This window comes from Abramis brama, assembly GCF_963993115.1.
Source record: "Abramis brama genome assembly, chromosome: 17".
Taxonomy (NCBI): domain Eukaryota; kingdom Metazoa; phylum Chordata; class Actinopteri; order Cypriniformes; family Leuciscidae; genus Abramis; species Abramis brama.
The window spans coordinates 7,785,973-7,808,805 of record NC_139979.1 but is presented as its reverse complement, the minus strand read 5'-3'; the positions used below and the strand labels follow the sequence as shown (position 1 = coordinate 7,808,805).

The window sequence follows — 22,833 nt, the reverse complement described above, 5'->3', positions numbered from 1 at the left end:
GTAAACAAATGGACTAATAAATAAATAAATAATGCTCATTAAGTCTCCTTCTACTTTAATACATTTGTTGTTTTTAACTGAATAATGTGCAAGTGTAAAGTTAATAAATGATTTAAATAAATAAATAAATCCTATTGCTCATTACATCACCAACTACTTTATTATTATATTTTAAACATAATTTTATTAAAGTCATTACATTAAGTTTACAAATAGACAAAAAAAGTAATAATATTGCTCAAAAAGTCTCCTACTATTTTAATAAAATTGTTGTTGATCGAATAATGTGCAGGTGTATAAATAAATAAATAAATAAATAGATAGATACTCTATCCTCCCGTCCTTTATAGTATACCTTATAAAGAAACCATTTCTAGTAGGCTAAACCAGAAACAAAATGCATATAATACTTTCCATTCAGGTCTGGAAGAGTGAATAAATTTAGTTGTGTAAATACACAAACAAAAGAAATCTAAATTCAAATAGTAATGTTAGTAGATATTTTATCCACAACACTTTGGCATCACATTCAAATAGTGTGAGTGTGATGGCACTGCAGGAGCAGATCTTGTAGCAAATAAATCCATTGATTGCAGTCGATCAATGGCTGAGGTTGTTTTCTCCTCTGGGCAGAGCAGAGGCTGTATGATCCACCCGTCCTGACACACATGCATACATGCAAACCCATCACAGCTCATACAGCCCCATCCCACACTCCTGTCCCGCTAGTGAACAGGAAAAGCCTTGAACTGAAACAAGAGCTCTGGCAAGAGGAGCTCACCTGCCAAAGCAATAAAGCAAAGCTCTCTCTCTCTCTTTCTCTCTCTCTCTCTCTCTCTCTCTCTCTCTCTGTGGAATAACCATTTAGTGGCCTTTAATTAGCGCAGTATTGAAACTAATGAATGAGAGAAGACTTGCATGTCCTTTGATCATTGAAAATGAGCCTCAAAGTAAATGGCATCATCTTAAATATGAAAACTATTTAAGTGACAACTGACACCCTCAATCCAGTGTAGCTGGTGAAGCTATAGCAGACCTGGCATGTTTTTTCAAGGGAAACTGGTTGAGCTAAGAAGCTAATGAAGCATCATGGTCCTTTGGTGTCGCTGCATGGACTAAGGCACGAGCGTGTCACGTTTTCAACTCGGTAGAGACAACTAATAAAGATTTACCCTTTCAGTGATGACTTAGATTGTAACTTCGGGCAGGACGTGGGGATACGCCACCTCCATGGTTACCGGATAGGCGGCATCCTTTCTTCCGTCGGCATGAAACTAGAAAATGTGTTTTTTAATTGTGGTTGGATGGGGTGGGGGATTACATTCCTCTTGAGACTTTTAAGGGAATTGCTTTGGATGTGCCATGATGGAGATGACTGATGAATACTTTCTGTCAACATTAGCTATTGTATTGATGAGAATTGGTGGCTTCCATGTTGTTCTTAACTTGTACTGCTACTCTGAATGAAGTATTTTCAATGCTATTTCATCTTAAGATTAATTGGAGAATCTTACCTAGACTCTACCTTAATTTGTATAATGTGTATAATATCTAAAATTCTGTATTTTATACATCCATTTTACATTATTTTAAATGATATACACATTATAGTTCTGTTCAAATTCCAAAACCTAGTAAGCTGCTTCATTGCATATAATATCTTCACTGAAATGAAACCTCATAATTGAGTAATCAGAAATGCTGTGTAAGAGCACGTCCTCATATATATTGTTCCTCAAACAAAACAAACCTCACAAGTGATTAGAACAGATTTTTCATTAGCATATGTTGCTAAGCTAACAACATGATACTCTAACAAGGCATTTATACAGCTGGGGTTCATCTCAAATAAAAAAGGGGTCTGTGGAAAATGCAACACAATCTCACTTTTTTCATGAGGTGGAGATTTCCGTATGAATTCGTATGATATGAAAACAACAGAGCCCCTAAAGGGACATGGTGAAAGAATTAAAAAAAATGAGATTGGAGGAAGATTTTGGTGTGAAACTTTGTGTTCGCTCGCAAAACTTTTGAGTTTTTTGTGAGCGACTGAAATATTGAAATATATTTTTTCCTCCCATCTCATATTTTTTCCATCACCATGTCCCTTTAAAGACTCCGGAGAAAACGTAAGATTTGTAGGGGGGAAAAGAATGGTTATAGTTAACTAAAACGAATGAGATCATACAAATTCATACGGTTTAGCCACAAATTGCCATGCGATTGTGTTGGAAAATGCCAATTAAAAACAAAAAGATGACTGACTTTGTGGGAACACTGGGTGCAAATGGGCGTCCATGATTCTTTTTCTCATGGTAATGCAACTGAACAGTTTGGTCTTGAATGGGACACTTAGTTCCAAAAAGATCGAGAACCCCTGCTCTAATAAGCACAAATAACAGCACACACAAAGCAGCTTGTTATAGGTTTCGAAACAGAGCTGTTGAGAACATTTCTAATGAAAAAAAAAAAACGGGTAAATAAGCATTCACATTCAATTGTGGATTCTCTGCATGAGGGTCAGTTGAGGTAAACGGCGAAACGTTGAGGAGGGACACTAAGATGACGAGCCGGGAGCAAGGAAGGGACACTGAAGTTGTGGCTTCACTATAGCACAAAACTGAGTGGACAGAGGGTCAGAGGACACATGGGAATAGAGCAGTGGGTCCACACACTCATATTCTATGAATAAAGTAAAATATTTCACTGTATACATTTTGATCTGGAAAATGCTGAGGATATAGGTCAAAACTGCATTGATTGGTTGGACAGATCCAGCTTCATAGGTGCACTAGCATGGTCCATGTGTAGTCTTAAAGGGACAATCCCTCCCAAAATGAAAATTCTACATGTCTTTATGACTGTAAGACTTGATATTCTGCCATCAACCCATTATAAAGCATCACAATAGTCTTTATGAATTGTGAGCTATATTCCAAGTCTTTTGAAGTCATTTGCATCAGTTTTTGTGTAAAAACAGACTGAAATGTAAAATATTATATTATGCTGTATAGCTCTAGAATTTCATTTGATTGATTTAAAGCTGCAGTCGGCAAGTCTGGCAGATTGAGTCGATTTAGCCAAAATTTTGAATGTTTACAACTCTCATGCCCCTCCCCCACTACCAGCGAGCACCCTCCCATCGAGTTCGTGCTCGTCAGTGCGTGTGCACCAGATTATATGTGAACGTGTCCGTCTCTTCAGCATCGATCAACACCATGGATTTGGAGGTAGGCTGCCCTGGCTAATTTACCCATAGATAGCAATAACCAAGGAATTGGAAGCTTGTTAGTAGATTTTCTCTCCGCCATCACGCGTTGTACAATCCAACACACCTGCGAACTTCAGGCGTGTACATGTGATATTGTAACGTGCGCGAGGGGGGAGTGGGATCTGTGGCGTGTGCACGACCTGTGATTGACAGTCAGATCTCACACCCCCCAGCGCTGATTGGACCCGATGATCCGGGTGCGGTGGATTTTTGCAAAACAAATAACACGCTCCAGGTGGAGTTAGAAGCTCGGGGTTTTTTTCTAAAACCACTTTATTTATGTTGTTCTGTTGGATTATAGTGCCGATTTCACTGAATATGATAAAAAAAATGTTGCCGACGGCAGCTTTAAATATGTGCATATTCAAATTTGGCACATTACAACTGGTTATAAGACACATTAGAACCAATACCATTTAATGTAATTTACATTAAACCTGGTGTGACATGGTTTTATACAGGAATGAGATTTGAGCAGAAGAGAAGATTACAAGCGAATAAAAAAATAAAGGGACAACCAAAAATGAAAATTTCATCATAATTTACACAACTGTCATTCCAAACCTCTATGACTTTCTTTCTTCTGTGGAACACTGAAGAATGTATTATGAAGATTGTCGGCTCCCATTGACTTCCATTGTATGGTCAAAAAACATAATGGAAGTCAGTGGGAAACAAAGCTGTTTGCTTACCAACATTCTTCCAAAGATCTTCTTTTGTGTTCCACAGAAGAAAGAAAGTCATATGGGTTTGGAACGACATGAGGGTGAGTAAATGATGGCAGAATTTTTATTTTTGCGTGAACTATCCCTTTAAATTTCGCTCTGTTACTTACACAACGCCTTCAGGTGACTAATATTAAATACTTGTATGGATCTCCTTTTGTGTTACCCAGAAGAAACAAAATGTTTGGAACAACACATGAGGGTGAATAAATAAAATTTTTGGGTGAACTGTTCCTTTAAGTCAAGTCAAAATCTCAGCTTCAAATATTCAGCTACAACTTCACTTATCTGGCCTTTCCGCTCTAGTTTATATATGGTCTATTTAATTCCAAAACATCTGTCAAGTCACAGACCCTCCCAGAGGCTTTAGGTCTGTGTGCATGTGTGGAGAGAGATGGAGAGAGAGAGAAATACAGGCTGTTTTGGCTGCTAGCTAGAGCCGGGCTACTTTACTCAAGCGGATATCGATCTGCGGAGCAGAAGCTCTGAGCTGATGGTAATAAAGAAGCCTGACTGTTTTGGCCCCCCTCCTTCCCTTCTCGTCTTGAGAGATTCCTCGTTTCATGGCATGCATTTCATTTACAGGAGTTTTTCTATCTCCGGTGATGAGTTCTAAGCCTCCATGTGGGCGGAAGAGACAATCAATTTCAGTGTCCTATATTGTCTGAAGGTCACAGAGTGTTTGAAAGGATTTTGAGAATTTATCTCGTTCTCGATCTGATACTGGCATATTATATTTCTGCAGACGACTCTAGCTGAAACACTATATACACCCACAGATGTGATTTCCACTAATGGACTATTATTTTTAATAGTTGTAAGTGTAAATTGTGACCGTTTATTTCTATAGTGAACATATTATTGTGTTCTTTAAAGGGACAGTTCACTCAAAAAAATATTTTACTCACCCTCATGTTGTTCAAACCTTTGTTTCTTCCATGGTTGTTCTCTGAAAATATTTCACTTCACCTTTGCAATCAAAATGAATTAAAATATGAAACTTTTGAAAACTTAAGCAACACAACATGGACAACATTTATGGAACTGTCATTTTTGAAGCCCAAAAGGACATTTGGAATGACATGAAGGTGAGAAAATGATGATAAAACTTTCATTTTTGGTTGAACTATCTCTTTAAGACTTTAAATGGACCATACTGTAGCAAAATGGGTTTGGGGTCCCGATGATGACGAAGGTAGGGATGGCCAGCATTGGTCACCGCAGTTTGATTGACAGGATAATAGCACAATGAAGGGACAGCTGCTGTGACTTTGGACAGGGCCTTTGGGTTGTAAATCTTACCTCACAGCCGGGCTCCTCTTTGGTCTTACACTCCCAGGTGTATCTGCTCATGGTTTTCTGAGGGGTGGGGGCATGGAGAGGATTATATACCTCATACATATCATTTCCATTTAGAAAGAGAGAGAGAGATAGAGACTAAGGAAGAAAGAGACAGGGACAGACAGACAGAGGGGCAGGGAAAGGGCCCTTTGCATAAGACCCTTCAGTTGTGAGAAGTGTTCACTGAAGTTTTTATTTTTTTTGCTTTATTCAAGCATAAACATTGTAGGTGTATATCTACAGCCCTTTAAAGACTTTAGGTTTTTATGTCTAAAGCAAAAAATATACATACTTTCACTGTGTACTACACTTAAAGGGAGAGATAACAAAAAATATTAAATTCTGTCATTATTTACTCAAACTTATGGTGTTTCAAACTTGTATGCTGTTTTATCTGTTCAAATTTAGTTCATGTAATGTTCATCTGTTCATTACAAAGTCATCAATCATATGGCTTTAAAAGACCTGGAATATAGCACATATAAGACATGTGCATGATTTTTTACAACATTTTTTTGAAGAGTAAACTTTGTTTTTAAATGATTATTTCTGTTCTTTTTCGGCAAAGTGAAATTCAAAGTGAAATATAAAATATTTTATGCCCCCAAAATATATCATTTTTTTCTTTTGACAAAGAGCTGCATAAAAATTCTCAAATTCTGTAAATAACAAAAATGTATAAAAAATAAATAAAAAAAAGCATATGAGTGTGGATTGGAAAGACATCAGGGCAGAATTGTATTTTTGGGGTGTACTATCCCTTTAAAAATCTGACCTTGAGTTGCACTACTTTATATATTAATTTGATCAAAATTATCAGCAAAAACTCCTGAGCTCAGGTCCTAAAGACACTTTTTTATGTCCCACGACCCAAACGTGTTGAAAAATGAGTATGAAACCATGAATAAACAGTAGAGCTTTGATTTGCTTTTACTTTGATCTAATTGATGCATACAAGCTGGAATTGAAGGCAACACATATTTTATGTAGATATTATGCTTATTGACAGTTTTTGAGACTGTTTTTACTGAACAATTAAATGTAGAGAACATAATATGAGCGAAGAGCTCAAATATACTTATTATGAGAGAAATAGCTATTCTTTTCTAATATATTTTTTTTTCCATTGTTTAAGACACATTAGGATAATTGAAACGAGAGGAGAGATGTGTTATGGTTATCCCACAGAAGAGAACGACGTGTTAGATCTACATCTACCCATGCCGCAGACATGTTAGCCAAGTGTTACGCCACCTACAGGCAGCAGTGAGACGTTGCATCTCAGATGTTTATCCTGTGTTTTACGCTCAACCCTTCATTGGTTGGTGAGATCTGGCACAAGGAGCTCACCCACTCACCCTCTCATCTTTCTGAACCAGGATAAACGAGTGAAACGACAGACAGGTATATTAATGCGATGCAGTGGACAAGCAGCAGCAGGTCACAGGACCACTAGGAGGTCCATGTGAAGAGTCAGACATGCAGCGATGCAGAGGAAGAGAGAAGGGGAGCAGGGTGATGGGGGGAGGAGGGTGGGCATGGGTGGGTGGGCTCTCTCAGCGGAGTCCAAGGTCTGCAATCAGGGCATAATGCCGGAACCAGGGATGTTGCCATTACCTCACCCTTAAAAATCTGAAATCGTGGGATCTCTCATCATGTTTGCTGAAAAAAGATATCTGAGGGCATTTCCTCACCTTTCCAGACCTTAAAAAGTATTATCTTTCCTACAAGCCAGACAACATCATCTCATCATTCCATCATTCCAGTGAAACAGAAAATACAATGCAACCAAATACGCCACTATTATTAAAACACCTACTGACAAACTGATGAAATTCTAATTTACTTTAAAGAAAAAATTAATAAATTTTTTTTTGAAACTCGGACAGCAGAAATGTATCTTTAAAAAAAATAAAATTAAAAATAAAAAATGTATGCAAATTATTCAATCAATTTCGAAACGCAAACTCATAATCATTCACACTTAAAGTTAGAAATATTCCTCAGAATTGTACAATATAAAAAATAAAAAAATAAAAGTCAACCACATACGCCACCATTATAGATCTTTGCAATTCTTTTTTTTAAACAAAGAATTACATTTATTAAAAATTAAATAAAAAATGTATAATTAAATTAAAAATGTATACATATCTTTAATCCATTCAAAGACTCAAACTCGCAACCTCTCGCACATGAAGCGAGAAATATTCCTCTGATCCGTCAAATGTCACGTTAAACGGATAGTTCACCCAAAAATGAAAATTCGGACATCATTTACTCACTCTCATGTTGTTCCAAACCTGTATGAATTCTGAGCACAAAAGAAGATATTTTGAAGAATGTCGGTAATCAAACAGTTGACGGTACCCATTGACTTCCATTTTTTTTCCCCTACTATGAAAGTCAAAGGCAATGATTACCCACATTCTTCAAAATATCTTCTTTTGAGTTCAACAGAAGAAAAAAATGTAAATGATGACAGAATATTCAATTTTGGGTGAACTATCCCTGTAGGACCTCGACACCTATAATATCACCTCAAGCCAGATTACAAGGCGCAAATTACACAAAGTGCTTAATACCTTGTTTTATGTTTAAAACAAATACCCTGCATGTTTATGCATATGAACGTTCCAGGGTATAATGTGTCTTCCAGGTCTGCCTCTGTATTGATTCTTGTGCGGGATCAATAGAGTCGCTTTCCCATGAGTCTCTCAAACCGCTGTTAAAGAGAGTGTCTACAGGCTAGACTATCTGTTCATCTAGAGACACAGTGGGGCAGATGGATGGGGCTGACAGACAGTGACAGACTAAGGTCATCCACATCGCCAAGCCCCACCATTAACGGAGCATCAAAAAGCGGCGCTCGCAAAAAAAAAAGACCAGCTTTTTTCCCTGCTTCCCGGTTGCCCTGTTGCTATGGTAACAACTGTTGCCTCAGTAACCACACTCCTATCTGAGAGCAGACCTTTTCAGCGGAGAAAACGCTCCCATCTCTCTGTGCGCTGTGCACCCCCTCCCTTACCAAAAAGGTTACGCTCGGGGTCCATGCAGAGAGGGGAAGGAGGGGGAGAGGAAAGAGAAAGACGAGAAACACGTTACCTGACAGATAATGTTATCATAGTAAGCCAAAGCACGGGCATGAGGGAGGTTAGGAGGGGTGTCGCAAAGTTTCCTTACATTTGGATGGGAGCCCTCAGCGATGGTGGACAACGAGAAATTATCATTGTGGTGCTCCGAGGAGGGACGGTACTTACTGCTGCGAGGTGGCAGGGGGCGAAAGGGAGAAAAAGAAGGAGAGTGATGGAATGGAGGGAGCATTGTGGGAAAATGGGAGGTATAGAGACAAGGACACAATGGAAAATATAGGGGGAGAATATTAGAATGAAGAGATTATGAAGGACAGAGGAGAGAGAGAAAGAGAAAAGAGCATTAGTGCAATTCTAGGACTGCGTTGGAGACACACATTCAGTTTACAACCTGTGATGCAACATATCAGATGACAAAATGACGTCACTTTTTTGTTCTCAAAATCAACAAATATTTCACCCATTTCAAAACATGAGAAGTTTTAAACACATTTCATCACTATAAAATGAGCTCAAATGAATAAACAAATTAAGCTTCTTGGGCTCATGTGTAAATCGCAATTTCTTCCCATTTTTTTCTTCCCTTATCCTTCATTTCCCACTTCCTACTCAAATGTTCCATTACTCTTCCTGTTCTCAAACATACATAAATATAGATAATAATAATATATACAATTTAAAGACCTGCATCATTGGCTAATGAAAGAGGCTGGAAAAGAAAGAGAGAGGGAGTGGGCATTCACCAACGGCAACACTTCTATTTTAAAGGCCAATATAGACATTTTGGACAATATAGCTATTTTTAAAGGGGCTATATGTAAGAATTTACGTATTAATCACATTTGTATTGCCAATACGTGAACAGCTTGTAATGAAACTTAAAAAAACGAGACCTTCCCCGACTTAAAAAAAAAATCAAAAGGATGTGACGTTTACGCACACTCACGAGAGCCTTTATCTGTAATACTTTTTAACCAGACTATCATAATTTGAATGACCTAATCTGTCCACATGATGACTGTGAATTTCAGAGCTAGTGGAAACATATCCACACAGCTACGATCAGATGCTTTCTTAACTGCTGCTTTCTCAATGCTGTCATTTTTGTTGTGTCTATTTTGTTATTGAGAGGAAAGTGCGCACCACATATTTATCTTGCTGTAGCTCATATTTATCTTGCTGTAGCTCTCAGCAGCGTGGACAGCATCAGGATGTTCGTTAAAAGTATATCGCTGTGGCTGCATAGGTATTTCCAACTTTTTGAATTTTCATTGAATCATGTGCACTGCTTGCAGGCTGCAGTTCACTTAATGGCCACCGGTATTGCCAAAAAACAACCTTGTTTTTATATTCAGAAAACCTCTGCAGTCTGTTATATATTTATATATATAGTCTATATATTAATGTTAATAATTTTGCATATTGTTGGGCCTATACAGATGAGCGGGCAGTCATGGCCTAATGGTTAGAGAGTTGGACTGGTGACCCAAAGGTTGTTGGTTTGATTCCAGTACCGGCAGGAAACTACTGAGAAAGGCACCTAACCCCCAACAGGCTGCCCGCTGCTCCGGGTGTTTGCAGTGTGTGTGTTCACTACTCTACTCCTAATGTGTGTGCACTAACTTGGGTGGGTTAAATGCAGAGGTCAAATTCCAAGTATGGGTTACCATACTTGGTCATCACTTTCACTTTTCACTTTAATAGTATCATTATAAAATTTCAATCTTTGATTTCAAGGACATTTTTGCTTACTTTTGGGGTGATACACAATTTTGACACAATTTTGACATTTTGACAAGGTCACCACATGATGCCACATGATGTTAATCTGGGTTCTGAAGTAAAACCACTTGAGAATTTATAGGATCAGTGCCTTCTCTATTTTGCTGTAATATGCCCCAGCTTTTCTGCTACAATCTGTAGATTAGATCTCACAGAGCAGAAAGAACTCGAGCACATTTACTTGCAGCAGATGTTGAGGTGGGTGTCTGATGTATTCACGATTCTCATCTGTAGCACTGCTGCCCGTTTCTCCCCTCCATCATTCTCACCTCCAAACATGGCCGCCCCTCCTCTGCAGCCTGTTATAAAACTCTCTGTTTCTCCACTGGCACTTGCTTTCCTCTTCTGCTCTCCTCTTTTTCCTCATCATTTTCCTTCTCTTCTTTGAGGAGGGTGCGCGCTGTTTAATTCCACCCCCACACCCCCCCGGGTCTCACAGCTGTATGTAGGTCAGCCGGCCCCTCCTCCCCCTCTGCCCTACTTTCAGCTGGAGCTTTAGTGACATCATGCATTCTGCCCGCTGCTAGCGCAGTACGCTAAGCATTAGCATGACATCCACTCACGGCTTTATTTGGTCTCCGATTAGCAGCTGCACTATCACTAACAATTTTTAGGGAATTAAAAATTCAGCATACTTTTACAAAAGCCATTTCTGCAATTATGTTGTTTCTCTAAGTTAAACCTTTATTTATATATTTATTTTACCCTGCTGTAAAATACAGCTTAAAGTTGGTTTGCTGGTCTTGGCTGGTTTAAGCTGGTCTCCCAGTAAGGCCAAACTGGTCTAAATATAGTTAGCTTGCTGACAAGTCCCAAAAATGAATCTAAAACCAGCAAACCAGACTGGTTAACTAGGCAAGCAGGTTTAAGCTGGTAAGCGGTTTTTCTAACCACAAACAAACAAACACAATATTTATTTAAACATTAAAGAAATATTTATAGAAAATATTAAGGAAAAGTTTATTTTGTCTTGCAATTCTACACAACCGGTCAAAGGTTTGGCATAATTTAGATATTTTTGAAAGTCTCTCACCAGTGCTGAATTTATTTGGAATTTATTATATAGTAAAAAGTAATATTGTGAAATATTATGGCAATTTTAAAGAACTGTTTTCTATTTTATATATATATGTTTTATTCCTGTGACTGAAAGCTGAATTTTCAGCATCATTACGCCAGTCTTCAGTGTCACATGATCCTTCAGAAATCAAATTCTAATACGTTGATTTGTTGCTCAAGAAACATTTCTTATTGTGATCAATGTTTTTGCTACTTAATATTTTTGTGGAATACATGATACACTACTATTCAATAGTTGATGAATTTAATTGTTTTAAAAAAATATTTTTTTGTGTGTGTATATGCTGGAGAAAGGTCATGGGATTGAATAGTTGCTATTTAGCACAACAGCACAAACATTTGGCAAGCTCCACTGTGTGACTTATTTGTTCCTAATTCCGCCACAAAACATGAGGTTTTAAGGCTTTTAATCCATAAACCCTTCTACTTTGTCTTACTCTCTCTAAAAATCTCTACCACATGGGTAATTTTCATGAATTTAGCTGTGTCCTGCCAACTGCCCACAGCATGCTGGAGTCTCACCTGCGCTTGCGCAACTTGTTATTCTCAGTCTTGAGCACGTGCAGCTTCTTGGCAAAGCAAACGACGATCATGAAGAGCAGGAGCACCATGAGAGCGGAGGCCCCGATGGCGATGCACATTACCTGGAACTCTGTGATAACGGACTCGCAGCGGGCACCCTTGTGCCACATGTAGTCCTGGATGTTGCACCTGCAAGACAAAGAAAGGGAAATATATGCAAAGCCTTTTCCAACAAATTGGTAACACGCTTGTATTTCTACAAGCAGATTTGGATGCAATAGTCAAAAGTTAATTCAATTTACAATGAATAAAATTAATAGCAATATACATAGCTGTTACGGTATTTGCAAATAAAATATTTTTATGGTGCAACAAACAATGATTGCATCTAAACGGGTTATTTAAATATGAATGGAATGATCCCATTATTTTCATGAGATATTGCCTCGTTCTTGCATTATTAGTTGCTGTTCAGAAAACATTACTTTTTTTAGCCATTAGTGGTTCCTGGTTCAAGACCAGCAGGTTTTAGGGGTCAGTGTGGAGCCAATTTTTTTTGCCTCTTCTCCAGTAAAAACATATGGAGCGACAAGGCCCTTACTGGGATTCATCCAATATCACGCTAACACACTCATTTTTGAAGTGAGACACATTTTAAACACACCATATTAAGACAGTATTTTAATCCTTACTGGCTTCCCAAAAATGTGCTTTGATTCCCAATGTAGTCTCTTGTTTCATATGAATTATACATGGGAGCTCAGTGCATCTCCTACACCAAGGGCGAGTTAAAATTCACTGCCTTCAGCATTTTTACCATTCATTTTTGCAGACACCTGGGTGGATGACAAGTTCACTGCCTTTATCTTACCTTAAGTTTCTTCTATACTGCTTTAGACTGGATTTAACACCAGTTCTGAACCTGTTCTAGAAGTCATTGAACTAACTTCAAAGACTGTCAGGATCTATCATATTAAAACTCAGTGACATTTGCCTTGATAATCCAATAAGGCAATCCAATGTTACAATATTATGTTTGAGTGTGTATGAAAGTGTTGCTACCAAAAAAGGTTTCAGAACGCTGGGCTTTGCATCTGGGTTTTGTCAGGAATAATAGCACATGGGCATCTGCATCCTCTCCATCAGCTCCCTAAACTTTCCCTCCTCCATTTTGCACACATAACAAACAGTAGGGTTGTATCTGTCAGAGGACAGACAAACAAACAACATCAGCGGTGCAGATGCCGCAGTCAGATTGAAGGATGAAATCTGAAACATGCCCTGTATCTTTTGAGCTCCACCAGCATTATTGCTAAGAGTCAGGCATGAAATGGCATGATGTGATTTACCCATGTAGGCAGGCTATGTTTTCCTATATTTGTTCCTATATTATATAAATATATATAAAATGTGTGTGTGTGTATGTGTGTATACTGTATATAACTTTATAATGTTATTAAGAATATAGTAACACTTATATATTATATATAAAACATCTAATCCGACAATATTTGTATAATATAAAATATAAATGTCACAATATTCTAAAGTACATTATGTATTATACATGCTAAAGTGCATTATACAGTGTGTGTGTGTGTGTGTGTGTGTGTGTGTGTGTGTATATATATATATATATATACATACATATATATATATATATATATATATATATACACACTGTGTATAATGCACTTTATATATCTGTATATTTATATATATGTGTGTGTGTTATATATATATTATTTATATATAATATTGAAACTTAATCTATTCTGAAGTTTTTATAATATAAATGTTTTAATTGATAAAAAATAGAATACATTCTATATGTAATGTTTTATATATATGTAATGAATGTACAATATTTTAATTACATTATAATTTAGAATATTATAAAATGTATACATTATTAGTATAGAAAATCTAATCTGACTGGTTCATCCCATTGGTGATGTTGCTCCAGGAACATGTCGAAATTATGTTAAGCGTGTACAGTGGTTAAAAGCTTCAATGGTGCATCATGCAGATAATCGTGGGAAAGAGAGATTCAAATAGCTGGAGAAGGGAGAAAAACAGATGTATATAATAAAACACAAATCTGATGATAACTGAAACATTTGCAAGCAATCAAACGCAAATGATCTGCAAAGACTTCAGTCCTGAGTCCTGACTGCACCTCTCTCTCTCTCAACCACATCCACATTTGCACACACTCAAATGTAAATGTCTATAATGAAAGGAAGTCGTCTTCATTCACAGTCTTGGTGGTCACGGGAGGGGGGTCTGAGGTTTCACTTCTTTTCACTACAGCATCCTGTATGCCCCTTTGTGCCTGAGCCAACCGAGAGCGAGACGAAGGAGAACAGGGTTGGCGCGGCGCCACCGAGGGCATTCAATCCCAGAAGGGAGAGGTGTCAGGAGTGTTGATGTGAGTGTGCATATAAATGCATCCTTACAGTGGGCTGTATAAAGCAGCCTGTCTATTCAGCCCCTCAGCTGTTTCTCATCCATCCTCCCAGATCTCAACACTCTTAACTGTGTTTGTTTCTTCCACAAAGTTTGCATGCTATCTAAATTACATTCTATACCCATTCTCTTGCCTGTTTTCCAACCCAACCCTCTTTTCAGGGCTTTTAGTCAAGATCTTTTATTACTTTCGTGCATTATGTTCTTATCTATCTCCTTCCCTCATCTACTGTCTCTCTCACCCATGTTTATAACTGCACAACCTTCTGATTGCGTCAGTAGTCAAAACTGTTATGCAATCAGTCATATTCATCCTGTGTAAGCTGTCGTCCCAAATAGAGCCTACATCAATGAACCCGTTTACACAATTTTAATATTATTATGTGAAATGAAATCAGATGGTTAGATACATTCTGTGAAGTTCCAAGAAAATCCGATAGAACTGTAACTGACAGGCTGAGTGAGTTTGTGCGTTAGACTACAAAACACAAGCCACCAGGCTCCTTAAATAGGTGAAGTGATAGTTCAACCAAAAATGTAAACTAGCTTTGAAAGCATGAGATCCCACCCTTCCTTCAGAACGCTCTCCAAAGCGCAACAGGATCTCACAGCAATTCGTACGTATTTTACGAGGTGGCTAATTCGTACAAATTCATACAACCTCACTCGTACAAATTCGAAAGATTTTTGCTAAATCGCACATATTTTACGAGTTGCCCAATTCGTATGAATTCATACGTATTACCTACCCCTGATCCCACCCCTAAACCTGGGGTTTAGACATGTAGAAATTCATACTAGTGAGGTCATAGAAATTCGTACGAATTAGCCACCTTTTACTCACTCGTACGAATTTGTACGAATTGGTCGTGAGATAGTGTTGAAACGCACACAGCAGAGTCTACAAAGTGTCACGAGACGCCGTTAATTTACTTCATGTCTCAAAGGACATAAACAGCTCCGGGTAGAGCGTCACGGGTTGTCATCACGTAATTACGGTTACAACATGGTGTGAACGCGGCATTAGCTCGTAGTTTTGGTTCACGAGGAACTGTAAAAGATGACTGCTATTTGTTTACAGCGCCAGGTGACTGTCTACACAACACAATGATGTTGCGTGATGTCTGCGCGAGCAGGTGCGCAGAGGTATGGAAATGCATATGTTGACAGGCAGGTAGGACATCCTATCAGGACCAAAAAAAATATTTTGTGAACATGAAAATGTTTTGGTCCTGAGACTTCCACAGAAGCTATGCACAGACCACTTCTATTATTGATTTCTATCAGGATAAGAACAGTTTCAACCAGTGTAGCAAAAAGTGTTTATAAAACAAATTGCCTGCAATACCATTAAATCACCCTCATGTTGTGACTTTCTTTCATCTGTGGAGCACAAAAGAATATACTTTGAAAGATATATCTTTTTTTAAAATAATGGGCTCCAATGTTGCTTGGACAGAAGAAAAGTAAGTCATACAGGTTTGGAACAAAACGAGGGGGAGTAAATAATAACATTTTTAGGGGAACCATCCATTTAACCAAGCAAAATTTTGCTGATTATCCTGCATAATTTTAAAAGACCATTTGTTACCATCATGACTATGCTAGTGCACCTAGAAATGTTGGTCTAAACTAGATGAGGGTTGAATTTGTGCGGTTAATCTCTGTGTATAAATATGGGCAGTTTACGAAGCTGTCGTGTGGACAGATGGTGCAGCTAAGACTGTGTTTGTGTGCACATGTGTGTGTGTTACATGGAGTGTTGAGATGGATGGATGCCAAACAGCCCCAGCTGAGCAGTAGCAGGCAGTAGTTGAAACAGATGTAGTGATGACATGTCATTCCATCACTAATATCTCTCTTAAGACCAAACCTCCCTTCTGTTCCCCTCCATTTCTCTTTCTTTCTCTGCTCTGTTATCTCTTCCTCTTTCAAGAACAACATATATACAGATAGTTTTGATTATTGTAATAATTTTCTGTTCTCAAAAATATGCATACGTGTGATTACACACCATAATTTACATGTCATAAAATGCTACAAATCCACTGAAAGTCATCTTTAGTCATGCAAACAATATTTGCAAGACCACTGTAAATTTAAGACAGGCAGGTCTAGTAATCCAATTCACATATTTTCCACAGATAACAACCAGATAATTAATTATTTTATAACTAACAAATTAATAACAAATTATACAACTACTAGAAGTATAATAACCAAATACAACATGGTAAGCAGTGTGTACTATATAGCAAATCTCAACTGCTCAATCTTTGTAAACTATATTATTGCTCAGCGATATATTAAAAGTTGTATACGTAGTACATCCTACTTTACCTGCATACATATAGTATTTTTGTAAAGCAATATTCTACATAGAAAATCTCAGCTGTGTACATATAGAAAATCTAAACAATTGTATTGCACAGCTCTATTATAAATTTGCAAACAGCGATATATACAGCAAAACTCAACTAACTGTAACTATATTATTGCCCAGCTCTTTATACAAAGTTGGATATAAGTATGTCCAACTTTAATTGCATATACTACAGTATATAGCATATCTCAACTGCTTGATTGCTTGTATTGTCGCAAAATGTAAACTAGGCTATATTATCGCCCAGCTCCAATCTGCTAAATGTGACTATAATGCATGAAGCTAATGTTATTATAAATATTAACACCATGATTTAAAACAATGTGTATTGTGAAAAGCACTATAAATACATTTAACTTGACTTGACACAGCCTCAAAATGCATCTTAAATATTCATATTCAGCTTGTCTCTAATGTATAACTTCCTTAATATGCAAAAAGAGGGCAAAGTAGTTAGGAATCATCTGCATGCTCACTGCACTGGTAGTGCTAACAATATTTTTAGCAGATGCATTCTTACTAAAATGACAAACAATGAGCCCAGGTCTTACACTAAAAGTTATTTCACTGAGTACACTGATAGGGGACAAGATTTTTGCCACCTATCTTCCATTAAAAATGAACTGAGAACTTGCGATGACCATGTAAAATTGTCTTTAGGAAGATCTACTAAAACTTGGCGCTCAACTATCGCTTAATTAAGTGTCAGTACAGCTTGTCATAGTAAACACAGCCACACCATGAGCGGCAACCCTTCATTAACTCTAAACATGTGGTTTAGCACTGCTGTCACAATCATCACTCCTCGATTGCTGAATAAAAACCCCAAATTACCAGGGTTACAAAGGTTTGCAATATTCAGCTTTGAGAGGCTGCAGGCCACTTGATCCCCTGCCGGATCCCTGGGGTGGTATAAGGGTGATCCCCAGATGGAGAACGCTTTTACTAGGAGACCGCCAATGGTAATAACCCAGTGACTGAGAAGGATCAGGACTGGATTAGACCAATCATTAATCAGGTCCAACTGTGTCTGTCACAACAACACTCTATCTATCAAGAAAATGAAGCGCTTGCAGATCTTCATAATCTAAATTAACAAATTATACAATTTAAAGGGTTAGTTCACCTCAAAATAAAAATTCTTCCATTAATTACTCATCCTCGTGTAGTTTCAAACTCGTAGACATTCGTTTGTCTTCGAAACACAAATGAAGGTCTTTATAATTAAATCTGAGAGCTTTCGGTCCCTCTATTGGTCCCTCTCGCAACTACCACTTTTAAGGCCCAGAAAGGTAGTAAAGACATCATAAAAGTACTCCATGTTATGAAGCAACGTGAGTGTTTTGTTTGTGCAAAAAACATAATTTACCACTTTATTTACAAAATATGAATCTCTAATGCATGTTCATGCAAAAACATCTACTCTCACGTCAACACATCACGCATGTGCCGTGGTGCTCTCGTGAAGGAATTTCGGAGATTAATATTGTTGTATATTTTACAAAAAAAGTTGCATTTGAGGTGTTCGTCCTATTTGCATTTGAGGTGTTTGGTCTATTGAAGTCCTCTTGGATGTTAACATTAACTTTCACTGACTAGAATCACGGTCAAAAACATGTTTTTTTAACTGAAATGAAGGCACATCTGTCATTTGTCCACACATACAGAAAGCTCTCGATAGATCACTAAAAGAGAGGCACGTGCGCAGGGGAGGGGGAAGGACGGTGCTCTGAAAAGATGTCTGAGCCATTAACATTCATACTCTAATAAGATTGCAGTGGTGAATAAATCAGTGTTCATGCGAGCCTCATATAAACAAAGCCAACATGGGACACAGCTGCCCACACTGACCCACTTTGACTAGGCTTGTTTTGGGGAGACAGTGAGGGTAACCGGCCCCAAAGAGGCGGGGGGGGGGGGGCGTCTGTTTACAATGCAAGTACATGAGCATGATGAGGAACTCAGAGACAGGCTCAGAAGAAAAAAATCACATCTGATTCCATTTAGCAGATGCTCTTATTCGGAGTGAGAAATGTAATAAATTACACTGGTAATTATGATGATGACTAGGTGAGAGATGTAACTGGGAGTAAGTTTTCAGCAAGATCATTTGATATGAGCACGAACTGCTCATATTATGTTACTACGGTATTATTTAGAGGGGAAAAGGGAGAAAAAAAATTTTTTAATTAGAATTTTAATCCAGCACAACTGGCAGACAGGCAACTGTTTGGTCCCCTAGAAAAAAAGAGATTAAACAGAACATATGAAGGTCTAAGTCTCCTGCTTAGAGTTTTCTCCTGAGAAAAAGACCCCAGTAATCTCACATACTGTATGTCTCCTCGAAGAGATCTCAACAAACTCTCAAACTGTGCTCAATCATCAAACAAAAACCAGAGATTTCAATATTTGCTCAAACATTTCTCACATTCTTCCAAAATCAAATGATCTATTTATTCTAGCTCTATATTTATTGCAAACTGCATGGAAATCATCCTAAATTCAAGCAATGTCTTAGGAGAAACATCAGAGACAAAATTCTTATATGAAGCGTACCTGACAAATCTCATGAGCTATGAAAGAGCAATCTCTGAGCAATAAAACGTTCAGTTAGGAATTAAATTCATAAGAATAAATGTGATTAAATCTGAAATTTACTGCTAACCATGACCTCTGGACTGACAAAGGTTGTGGATACGGTCAGGGTCATTGCACAAATCCAAAAAGAGGGAGGAAGAAGAGATTTATGACTATGAAAAGGTTGTTAATAGTCACTGGCTGGCAAGGGGATTGTCTTAGATCTTAATCACAATGTGAATTACAACCGGTGTGTGTCTGGAAGAGTTGTGGAGGGAGAATGACGGTTAATTTCACAATAATGCAGTACTGATATCACCTGAACCCATGATAGCATAATCTACCCAAGATCTACCCTCCCGAAACCCCAAAAATATCATTAATATGTGACTTTTATGTAAAGAAAATATGGTAGTTGCTTTTCAGGAAGCAGTGAGCTCAGCTCTCAAGCATCCTGCCCCCATTTTGACCTAATCTACCCGTGAACAAGCTGAATTTCATATCTCCTCATACTTATTTTCAGCTTAAACATAATCCTCACGATGACCTCTTTATAGTGGTTACAGGTTACTCTTTATAGTGTTTGCTTGCATGGTAAATGTATTTGCAGTGATAGTGAAGTTAATGAACCCGCTGTTATTGTTATTCTTTAAAATAGGACTTTTAAAAATGACTTTTCTAGTAAAAGAGGATTTTAGGCATAATGCACGACACATGAAAACAAACATAAACTTGAGTCTAGAGTCTAGACTGTTGTGCATGTTTCATGTTTGGTCACATGTTTGGGCAAAAACAGTTGTGCTCAAAATAATCTGGCAGCGAGAGGGAAGTTTCCTAATAAACTTTCCTCATAAAGAATCTGGGAAAACATGTGGTGCTTTCTGCTCTGCAGCACTCAGCCTGTCCTTGTGCAAGTCCTTAGTTCCCCTTGTGACCATATGTGCCATGAGGAAAGGCAAATCTTCTTGAGAGGTTCCCTACATTTCATTCCAATTTAGAAATATTAGATTTGTCCAAAGAAAATACCAGGGGTGTTTGCTCATGCATAAACTAGGGCGTTGTGGGCGGTTGCCAAGGCATTTCTATGTGGTTGCTAAGCAGGGATGTGCAAAATTCAGAATGGATCCTGTGATGAATTTTTTAATTAATCATAACTAACATTTCTTTCATTTTCTTGCAGGAACTACATTCATATGCTTTTGAATCTTAAATGTTTCCAAACCCTTTGGTCGAAAACTTGTGACTTTGAGTGTGTGAGTGTATATACAACAAATAGGAGAAATGAAACTAGACAGATGTCTAGGTTTGAAAACTTGTGATTAACAATGAAGTAATCAAGAAAACAGAGTTTGCTTCTACCTAGTAACAGAAGGGTTTGCCTATGAAGAACCAATCAAATTGTGGAGAAATTATGTAAATGTATCATATGATTTTCCCCATGCTCCTATTCTATAAAAACTGTTGTATGCTTTTTGCTGGTGGGATTCTCTCTGAGATTTGTCTGAGATCCTCCGGACGTGATTAAAGCATATTCAAAGGCATTGTCTGAAATCCGTTGGTTATTATTGCTGCGCAGCAAGTTAGTTAGTGGAACAAGTCAGCTAACGAAACACTAGAGATCTTACTCCTATTCCCAAGTGATAGTGTGGAGCCGGTTAAGAACACTAGAGACCTTATTCCCAAGTGATAGTGTTCGAACGGAACGAGACGTCGTTCGACTCTTTGTGAGACTCTTAGACGGGGTTAGATTGCGGTCAGGTAACTATAATTCTTAGGCATTTTATGTGGTCAGAATAGCTACACTATTCACGAGCGGTCAGAGGTAAACTCAACTGAGTATAATATTTTCAGGTGTTGGGGACACTCGGTTCAACCTAAGTCAGGTGCGTAGTAGTTAAAAAACTAGTTGAATTTCTTTCCAATTCCAATTACATTCCAATTCTGTATCCCATTCATTAAGTCAGGATTTTAATTGGAATTTAAAAGACAATCTCAATTCAATTCTGAATGGCAAACCGCCATGTTGCTAAGGTGCTCTGAATGTTTGCTGTGAAGTTGCTAGGGTGTTTTGGATGATTGCTAAGTGTTTTCTTACTGGCCCAAGTCAGAAGAGCCGACCCTCAAGTACTCTGGTCGCTAGATATGGTCACACCTTTGATGTAAGCCTATTGGATTTTGTTACCTGTCTCAACATCCACCAAGCGAAAATTGCAAGTCTAATCACCTAGAAAAGTAATAGCACACCTGTCCTAAACAAACCAAACGATAAGTATGAGCAAAATGAATTGCGATTCTTGTCTTAGTGAATAACCTGGTTCTTCTAAACGCTTACCTGCAGAGCATTTGAGTTCCTTCCAGGACGTAGCACTGGCCCCCATTGAAGCAGTAGTTGGGCTGCAGATCACATGGGGACTTGCAGGTTCCATTGGTGCGGACAAAGCCCTGCCGACAGTCTGAGCCATTAACTGAGTCGATCACACCAGGGGGAGCACGGGGTTCTTCTTCCACAGTGGCTCCTTTGGGAAACATGAAACCAGGGTTGGGGGGCAATTGAGGAGGAAAGCGTTTGGAAGGAGGGGTAGTGGAGTAGTCATCATCGTAAGACTCAGAAGTGCTGCTGTTGGGGTAATCGTCGATAGTGGGAGTCACATCGTCGATGCTGGGAGTCATACTATTGTCATCGGGCGTCATGTAGTCGTAGTTGTCAGGCATGGCCCAGGAGGTGGGGTCACGGCCCTGAAGCTCGTGCGGTGACAGAGACGATGGGTCTAGGTTCTTGCGGTGGGAGCTAGAGTCGAAGAAATCTACAGTGACGTCAGATGGGGAGGATGGATGAGTTGGGGACGGGGTCATGGGAGATGTCTCAAGGTCAAGGTCAAGGTCAAACACAGTGGTCTTCATGTCTACTTTAGCATCCTGCCAGGGTGGTTGTGTAGGCACTTGCTGCCTCACTTCCTCTTCCACTTCCTGTTCCTCTTCCTCCAAGGTATTAACAGGCTCATGGGGAAGCAAGTATTCGATCTCAGCAGAGTCGGGGCTGATGTCTGGACTTGCCAAAGTGGTTGTGGCACCCTCACTGGAAGTTGGAGTTCCTGGAGTTGGCGAGAAGACTTCATTCTGCATGCCACTGCCTACATCTTCATCTCTGAGCTTTCGTCCGGTGGGAGTCAGGTCTGAGGTGCTGGGCAAGCTGGTGAACTGTGACACCTCCTCTATCTTCTCCTCACCCTTGGTCGACAAGGTGGTCACATTAACAGCACTATCAGCCTCAGTTTCATTTCCCACCACAGAGTTACCTGTTGAAAAGAGCAGATTAAGGTTAGGAGGAATGAAAAACCTTACATTCATCTAAACAATAAAGCCACTTGTATTTAACTCTTTCCTTATTTCCTTCTCAGTGGTAGGTCTCCCAATATCTCTTAAAAAGCTTCTTTAGCAAGCCTTGAGATTAGCTGTAATTATTTTACTAATGTACATGGTTCTCAAAGGCAGGATTAGGGATTAGGGGTCGAGACTTGAATCATAGGGGCTCCAAGCGGAGTAACAATTAACTAAAAAGAAACAGCATCTTTGACCACCAGAAAAGCCCAT

At 38.5% G+C, this 22,833-nt stretch overlaps 1 protein-coding gene across 8 annotated transcripts in view; it reads right to left on the bottom strand.

The window, feature by feature from the left end:
* cspg5a (chondroitin sulfate proteoglycan 5a) overlaps positions 1–22,833 on the bottom strand; it is a 35,810-nt gene that overhangs the window by 5,795 nt on the left and 7,182 nt on the right. Inside the window, exons 2-6 of one of the 8 annotated variants that reach the window (XM_084088046.1) lie at positions 21,575–22,538; positions 11,814–12,002; positions 8,521–8,599; positions 5,299–5,355; positions 1,173–1,274 (exon numbers count right to left, since the gene is read on the bottom strand). In XM_084088046.1, coding sequence (XP_083944172.1) covers positions 1,188–1,274; positions 5,299–5,355; positions 8,521–8,599; positions 11,814–12,002; positions 21,575–22,538 — 1,376 coding nt within the window. In that variant the 3' untranslated portion in view covers positions 1,173–1,187. Of the gene's footprint in view, positions 1–1,172; positions 1,275–5,298; positions 5,356–8,442; positions 8,600–11,813; positions 12,003–21,574; positions 22,539–22,833 lie in introns of all 8 variants that reach the window. The other 7 variants (XM_084088047.1, XM_084088042.1, XM_084088043.1 and 4 more) reach the window with 7 other exon arrangements.